This window comes from Sphaeramia orbicularis, chromosome 9 (genome assembly GCF_902148855.1).
Source record: "Sphaeramia orbicularis chromosome 9, fSphaOr1.1, whole genome shotgun sequence".
Classification (NCBI taxonomy): domain Eukaryota; kingdom Metazoa; phylum Chordata; class Actinopteri; order Kurtiformes; family Apogonidae; genus Sphaeramia; species Sphaeramia orbicularis.
Window position 1 is genome coordinate 27,367,476 of NC_043965.1, and position 9,138 is coordinate 27,376,613.

General features: G+C 37.8%; 1 protein-coding gene across 1 annotated transcript; it reads left to right on the forward strand.

Moving 5' to 3' along the window:
* The first annotated feature begins 1,581 nt into the window (after positions 1–1,581).
* On the forward strand, positions 1,582–9,008 carry polk (polymerase (DNA directed) kappa). Its single transcript, XM_030144210.1, is given in 21 exon segments — positions 1,582–1,867; positions 1,870–1,934; positions 2,222–2,347; positions 2,431–2,586; positions 2,913–2,990; positions 2,992–3,045; positions 3,125–3,273; positions 3,450–3,563; positions 3,565–3,671; positions 4,373–4,497; positions 4,675–4,841; positions 4,936–4,968; positions 5,062–5,158; positions 6,246–6,424; positions 6,565–6,673; positions 6,676–7,264; positions 7,312–7,470; positions 7,473–7,577; positions 8,631–8,679; positions 8,810–8,868; positions 8,871–9,008. Coding segments are annotated over 21 exon segments (2,601 nt in total). The 5' UTR covers positions 1,582–1,806; the 3' UTR covers positions 8,891–9,008.
* The last annotated feature ends 130 nt before the right edge of the window (positions 9,009–9,138 follow it).

The window sequence follows — 9,138 nt, forward strand, 5'->3', positions numbered from 1 at the left end:
AATTGGAAAATTTTATATTAACCCTTCAAGTCCTATACAATCGCCAGTGACCCAAAGCATCTTCTGATCTAACATTTTTAATCAATACATAATTAAATATAAATAAATTTAAATAATAAATTAAATTTAAATAACTCAGGTACAATAGTTTTTCAGATTTTCATCGTATTCAGATCTGATATATTTGGTGGTTCAGAGGCTCTGTGTTGTTGTTGTTGTTGTTGTTGTTTTTGTTATTGTTATTGTAACACCCCCCTTCCTTTATTTCTATGTTTTTCTTCTTTATATACATTTTCTCCTTTTAAGCATCAAAACACTGCAGTAAAAAATTATCTATGACACTGCATTAAACCTCATATTGTTTTTAACTTTATCATCTGTGCTCACTCAGGTCGCCTGTAATGTCACTTACCATCTTATTGTTATTATTATTACCCATCTTATCTGCGTTATACTGATCTTGTTAACGTTTACATTCTCAGTTGTTAACTCAAGACAGCATATCTACATAGTGATTATTCTATTCATGTTTATACCTTTCCTGTCTTTTTTCTTTTATCTTCTCTTTTTCCCTATATATATATATGTATATATATATATATATATATATATATATATATATATATATATATATATATATATCTATATATATATATATATATATATATATTTGTGTGTGTGTGTGTATATATATATACCTGTACATTTTTTTTCGTTTTTCTAGTAATGACAATAGTGAGTTGATGAGTTCAGCTTGTCCACAACATTTTATTGCATTTTCGTTTGTACGTGTATTTTTCAATTAAATAATGAATACATGAATAACATTCAAAAATATAAGAGGAGACTTGGAAAAATTGAATTGTAGATGAAGTATCCTCTGCAATAGTTTTGGCCAAAGTATGTCAAAGGTTACTTTTTTTTTTTTTTTGTTGCTCTTTAGCCTCCATGTGACAAGTTATTTCATGTACTTTAGACCTTCAGACATACCATACTGATAGCGCTTCGTCCACAGTTCACTTCATATCAGAAAAACTGAAACTATATTTAAAGTAGAGGTCTCATACTTTCATGGATCATATTTTTTTTCTTCCTTTTTCCTTTTAAATAAAGCATTAAATTCATTCTCACGTAAACTCATCCTCATTCTCAACTCATGCGATACATTTATCTCCAAACATTCGCACTATAAACACACGAGGGCGATATAAGACGAGTACTTTCTTCTTTGTTATCAACTAAGCTAAAATAGATTCTCATATAATTTTCATTCGTAACCACATGTATATTACCTACGAAAAGAAACATTACTCTTTTTTAAAATTTAGCTCGTTATGGTCGCTAGTCTGGTATTTATCATCAAGGAGCGAATTACATGTTTTCTCAAGCACTAAAATGAAAGTCTTCAATTTATTCAGTGCCTCAAACTACATGTTTTTGTTTAAATATTCATTGGTATTTGTCTGAAAGAATAATAATTTATTTCTAGTAATTTTTGTGCATATGTTTACAAAATATATAAGCCCCGCCTTTTCCGGTGACGGTGAATGCGGAAGTGCCGCTGAAACGGTCAGCGTCACTGATTTCAAAACATGTAGAGACATGATCGTAGACAGCTGAGTGAACAAGGTAGATCTGGAAAAAAGCTAATTTATCTAACAACCGTCGGTTATCTGACTAATCCAGGAAATACATGTACATAATGGATCATACAGCTCAGTTGATTAACTTTTATAAGACATAATACATACCGGTAATAATTATATATTGGACAAAACAACTGTTCGATAAGGGAACATTCTCAGGATGGAAAATGGGACTGCATCTACTACAGAAGAGGGTTTCCTCTCCAGAATGGCCCTCAATGACACAAAGCTGGTAAGGAGGGTCTTGACAGGGACAAGATCAACAAGATCATCATGGAGACATCCAAGGTACTGGCAACAAAATCGACCATCCTCTTCACAGGGCCACAGCAATTATTGCTCATATGGTTTTTAAATGTGTGATCTAATGAGTTAGAAATGTGAAAGAAACTTCAACGAGTGTGTGTGTGTGAATCTGAAAAGTGAGATTCAGTTTTACAGCCCTGTTCAGCCTTGTGTGAAAGTTATTTATCCTGGTGTGATTATTGTCCTGAAGTGAGGATGTCTGTTGTAACTGATCTTTTTCAAACCCATATGGATGAACACTTTTTACTGTCCTTATCTTTGCTCTGCAGGGATCAAGGTTTTATGAGAATGAGCTGAAGAGGGAGCAGCAAGTGAACCAGCGAATTGAGAAAATGATGCTGCAAAAGGCAAAGATTACAGAGGAACAATTAAGAAAGCAAAAGCTCAGGTAAAATGTATTACAAACTTATGGGAACTCAATCTGAGCAGATCTTGTGTCTTCAAATGTGTACGTAAGCTGTTGAATCTCTTTGTGTAGGTGGAGAGGGTCACCTCTGAGCTGGAGAGAAGACGTGATCTTGGTCATGTGATCTGTACATGTGGGACACTGGATGCTTTTTAGCCTGCTGTCGAGATGAGGGACTGTCCTGAGCTCAAGGACAAACCAATGGCTGTGGGATCCATGAGTATGCTGGTGAGCAGCAGAACCTGGATAATCCATATTTTTAAACAATTCGTATACAATTTACTTAATACACACAAATTGTAAGTAATTGCAGGTCAGGGTACCAAATTTAAAGTAGAGGTCACATTATATGCAATAATCATGCATTAGATGTCATACACAGCAAATGCTACAGAATCCAAACATAATCTAAATTCATAAGATTTGACCCTTAATCATAACATAGATATGCTTTTCCATCGCAAATACACAAAATCTCATATTGTTGTAAATAAGTGCCATACTCACAGATTTATTTCCAAGTACTTGATCTAGATCTCACAATTCCTTTTCAGTCAACATCTAACTACCATGCCAGGAAGTTCGGTGTTCGAGCTGCTATGCCTGGCTTTATTGCAAAAAAACTCTGCCCGGAACTTAGTGATTGTTCCAACCAACTTTGACAAATACAGAGCTGTCAGTGAAGAGGTAAGAGTGAAGGCAATATGTTCACAGAAATGCTTTTTGCTTAGACTTAATGCCCATCGATGTGTTTTTTCTATATTAGATACGGGAGATTTTTGCTGAGTATGACCCTCACTTCCAGCCTATGAGTCTGGATGAAGCCTATCTGAATTTTTACAGACCACCTGGAACAGAGGAAGAGCTGGCAGAGTCCTCACGTACACATTATTTCTCTGCCAGTCGGACCACTACAGCAGGATTTAATTATACACAATAGTAGAATGATTACATGGTTTAACCTTTGTCATACTGATTTTGTAGCACCTGTTGGGCGGTAACATGAGAGGAAATATTTCATCACAAAATATGGCTTTTATTTCTCTGAAGACTCTTTGATTAATAATGTCACCTCATTTTCTTGTCTTTTAAGGTGATTGCACAGAAGGAAGTTCATCAGAATACAGTAGAAGACACAAGGGACTCTCTCCTGATCTGTTCGAGGATAGTCCAAGCTCCTCTCCTGTCTTGTCCAGTTCTGGAGGTTGGCTGCTGCTGGTGATGCATTTGAAGTGTTGGGACATCTGTGGAGGAGGCTGTGAGAGAGATGCGCTTCCGCATTGAGCAGAGGACCAGGCTAACTGCAAGTGCAGGTCAGGAAAAATAATCCCCCAGAAATAAATTAAATTCTACAGTTGGTATAATAGATTGTTGTTATGAATAATACACGTCCAGTGTTATGAAAATAACACTTCAACTTTAGAATGTAACATCTACTTTCCAGTCATCGTATCATTTTATTTTTTATTATTTACTTTATTAAATAGTGTTATAAATGTGATACTGTGCAGAGAATGGTTATATTGTGAAATACTCTAACAATGGGTGTAGGATACGCTGGGTCTTGGTTACCCATATTTTTTTAATAATCCATTACTTCTAATTGTGTATAAGGAGGTTACAATTACATGTGAACTTTTTGCTTTTTTCTCCACTATTAAACAACTTGTCTTGTCAAGGCTTTTGCTTTTGTATTTGAGATGACGATTGACGTCATACATATACTGTGAGTTGGCTTGCCACTTCACTATCCATGTGGACACATACATCTTATAATGTTGAAATATTTACCAAATAAGAACATATTTTATGAAAGGACAGAAAACATGATACTTGTATTATACAAGAAAAGTATAGTACATATTCCATAATAACAAACACTTTGCAAATAGCAGTAATCTGGTTATACCTAATTAACATTTTTAAAAAACCCATTATGATCACTGTCATGTTTATGTTTTATACGCTGTTCATTAAGAAATACGAAGTTAATTGTTACTTGTCACTCTTCTAGGCATTGCTCCAAACATGATGCTTGCCAAGGTGTGCAGTGACAAGAACAAGCCTAACGGCCAATACCGACTCCCCTCCACCAGAGAGGCAGTAATGGACTTCATCCAGAACCTCCCAGTTCGTAAAGTACGGTTCACATTGGCCAAGCTAAAACATAAACCCAGCCTTGGGGTATTACTGAATAATTAGGGACATGTTTCAACAGGAGGTTTTGTTTTTATTAGAAACTGACATGATTAATGATGTGCTGCTGACAAAGGGGAGACGACTGGAAGTAAAAGTGTGTTTTGTGTGTCCTTCCAGGTGTCTGGCATAGGGAAAGTGAGTGAGAAGATGCTAAATGCACTGGGCATCAGTACATGTTCTCATCTTGGTCAGCAGATGGCATTGTTGTCATTGTTGTTCTCTGAGACAGCATGGACTCACTTCATGGAGGTTTCCTTGGGTTTGGGCTCAACATATATCCCAAGGTACTCTGCTATGTCTTTAATGACACATAATGTAACTGAGTAAAAAAGTAAATGAAGAGCAAAATTAATCCTGATTGTCTTTGATTTCATACAGGCATGAAGAAAGAAAAAGCATGAGCACGGAAAGGTAGAATTATTGGGATTTTAAGTGTTTGTCTATTTAATTTTCTCTTATTTCCCTCTCTGTGTCTAAGGATTTTCTAACACTTTATCTTTACAGGACATTTAAAGAACTGAGTAGAGCTGAGGATCAGTTTGCTTTATGTAAGACTCTCTGTGAAGACTTAGCTGAAGACATGAAGAAAGAAGGCCTGAAGGTACCACATGACAGACATGTCTGCTTAATTTATTATCCAAAGTGCTTTAACACTGGCTAATATGTATGAACCTACTGTTAGAATTAGCGTGGGCTTTGTGGGAACACAGTGTTTAAGTCCAATGTTTTGAATCATATGCAATTTTATTTCACCATAAAACTTACATTGGAATTACTTACATTTTAATTGTATTTCTGCTTGAGTGGACCTTGCTTTGAATGTGCTGGAGGATTTTCTCCAAGCAATCTGTAACAGCTCGAGGGCTACACAATTTTGGGAGAAATATTGTGATTATTGTAGGTAATATTGTGATTTGAATCCATTTCTGCAGTTATAAGGAAATTGCACTGATTACAAATTCTTTTCCCCACGCAAACATACTAATAATGTAAAAAAAAAAGTTCAAAAGAGTAAAAAGAAATATGGAAACTTTTATTTGGACATTTTTATGCAGTACCCCTCTGCTGGTGTTGTTCATCCAACCTACCACCATACTCACACAGAACCTTAAATTGCACAGACAGACATTGCAATGCAGGTGCAATGAAACTAAACTGTACTTTTCCTCTAGTCTGATTCTGCTTTTTTTTAAGGAACCATAGAGGAATATTCAAAGACGACTTCAGTGACTAAACTGAGATAGAAAAAGAATATTTATGTAAAATATATAAATATCCCTTCATTCTCGTCTTTTCTGGAATCACTCTGACTCCTGACCAAATGTTATAGAATTACCTCAACCTGTTCGTTCCTTTTCGAATCGATAGAAAAAGGACTGGATGGCTCGTCATGGCCATCACCCCCTGCCCTGGGTGCTGATGTGGCCTTAATAGCAGGAGGAAATGGAGGGCCATTAAGGGGACAGCAGGGACTACTATCAACCTTGGAAATGTCTTCCCCTGGAGATGATCACATTACTATGAAAGCTTTTTTGTGGCATGTTACTGCGAAATGCATTCTGACAAATCAATCGTGAAATGACCAACTATTGACTTTCCACTCCATGTTCTATTTATGTGTCTGTAATTAAGAGGTTGTTCAAAATGCTGATATCAATTCAAGTGTGTGTTGTTTTTTTTTCCTGTAGGGTAAAACAGTAACACTGAAGCTGAAGAACGTGAACTTTGAGGTGAAAACGAGGGCTTTGACAGTGCCATATGCTGTTGCCACAGTGGATGAGATCTTTGCTGTTGCTAAGGACCTCCTAAAAACTGAAATAGAAAACGTAACCCCCCAGCCACTCAGACTGAGGCTCATGGGTATAGATAATACTATACAACTGGTACATCAGGTTCATTAACAACTGTAAAACTTGTCTAAATGATCAATGTACACTTTGTATGTGAAAATAGTTGGGATTCATTCTTTTCTTAACAGATAATTTGTTTTTGTGCTTATAGGTGTTCGGGTTCTGCTTTTGTCAGTTCAGATGACAAAAAGCCGCTGCAGAAGAGCATCATTGGTTTCCTTCAATCAGGCAAGACGGACTGTATTGACAGTGGGCCGTCCCAAGAATATGTGAAAAACTGGACAAAGAGCATCTATCCAGTCAGCCCATCCAAACATTGCCTCTCACAGGTCTCCCTCCTGTGCAGAATTGCTTTGAATTACCCTGGCGGACTAAGCAGGGAGGTGGAAAGACCACCAAGGAACCTCAGCAGTCTTTCTTCCAAAGGGCCCAGGCTAAGAGACTGCAACTGCAGGCAGTAAATTCAACCACACAGGAGGCGGAGCATGGGGAAAGAGCTCCTGTGATTACTTCCACAGGCAATCACACGGATAAGAGCATGGAGACATCAACAACAGTGCAAGAGTCAAACAGTAACACAGCCTCTTGTGTGTCACAGAAGGACATTTCCCCTTCACCAGAGCCCTGTACATCCACTTCAGGCTGTGGTGGCCCAGTCTCCAAGAACTTCACCTGTCCTGTGTGTTTCACTCAGATCAAAACAACTGACTTAAATATCTTCAACAGACATATAGACCTTTGTCTCACAGATGGCACAAGGAAGCCAAACCAAAAAATATATCCTGACTCTGAGTCGGATTGGACTCGGAGAACAGCAGAATGCATGGGCAATGATGGACGCGTGGAGGGGGCGTATTGATAATAAGAAGAGGAAACAGGAAGCATTGAAGTGAACAGAGATGATCAACAGCAGAGGTTAGAACACCCGTGACTCTAATCAAACTGTTATCAATGGTGACAGTGGTGCAGGTGACCCCAAAGCAGCCTCAGGCATGTAATGATAAATGTCCCGTCCTCATCTGCCCGGTGTTTCACACGACACAGGACACGACCGACCTCACTATCTTAACCACCACGTTGACCTCGGCTTGAACCAGGAAGTGTTGCACGAGCTTCAGGGACAGACATTAACTCCCATGAACCCCCTTCAGTTGCAGTCGCAACAACAAGGTGATAGGTGAGTTCAAAATATGAAAACATTCCTTTGGAAAGGAGCTCCCTACTGGGGGTTAACCAGTTATAAGAAAATAAAGATGAATAATAGTGTTTAGGACAATCTGCAGTATTATTGCAGCAAAAATGAAAATCTTGGTGTAAACTTTTAGAATAACTCAACTCAAAACTTGCTGAAATGCCTTTTTATTTGATTTGACTTATTTGATTTGTCAAATCAAATGGAAAAAGCAAAATCCAGTAAATATTCCCACTATATTTATTGTCAGTTTTCACACTGAGCTGGAGAGAGAATAAATGAGTAAATAGATGTTCTCATTTCAATGTTCAGAGGCTATTACTTGTGACATGTAACCAGTCAGATAGCGCTGTCGGCTGGACGTTGCTTTGAGAGTGATAGAGGGGTGACTACAGACAGAGAGGGAAGCTGAATCAGCGCATTTTCGAACTCATTTATTAAAGAAATAGAGCTGAATATTGCATCCACCACATGGTCATGGCTGATAACCTCTTCTATCCCTACTGCTACTTTGTACTGAAATGAATCATACAGGATGTCTGTTTCCTTTTTCTCCTCTGAGGTGTCTCAAATGTTTCTTGCATGGCTCTAAAGTCCCACAAGCAGCTGCTGATGACAGGACAGTCCTGTCACTATAGTCTGTAAACTGTGACTGCTCAGCATCCTTGGAGTTAGAGGAGGAATGTTTATTTGGGAGGCTGTGGTTGCCCTATGACCCCCTTTTTTTTTTACAGTGACACTGTGTAAGATTTGTATTGATTCCTGCAGAGAAAAGACATCTCATTTCACCCCATGGGGATTCCTCTGCCCTGGTCAAGGAAATGGCTAAATCACTTTCCCACCTATTTATTTTTTACAATAACTGCACCCTGGTTTCCCTTAAACAAGGCAGCCTCAGAAATTACACCCTTTATGTCCCCGGGGAGGTGGTGCAATTGAGTGTCTTCTCAATAGATGTCATTTTTTTGTCACATCAGATAATGATGCAGTTTTCTGTACGTGTCCACAAGTGTTTCTCTTTCTATTCACAGCCAATAGTCATCTCCTGCTAAGGCAAGCAAGTAAAGGCAAAACCAAAAGGTAAGACTGCTCTATACAGATTATTGCATCACTAAATTTTTGCATATTCCACATCAATGAATTGGTGCAAATTAATTACTTTGTCAGATAATGATCAGCTGGTATGTAACGAATGTATGATGACTTTCAGACGAGACTCTCCTTCTTCTCCTCCATCTAAAAAGACTAAAGGGCTCGCTCCTCGCAACACCATGACAAGTTCTTCAGGTGACAGTCATGCACACGGAGTATCCATCCCATTCTTACCTGGAGATGTGCAGAAAGTAGATACTACAGTAAATGGAATATTTATGTGCCATCATTTATGCTTAGACTCTTCTACTGGAATTTTTTCCATAGTGCACACACTTCTATATCAGGTTTGTATGAGGTATTTGCACTGTAATTGCCTCTTTTTAAGCCATACTCCAGACAGGAAATCTAAGACTAATGCTGAATTAATTATAACAATTTCACACA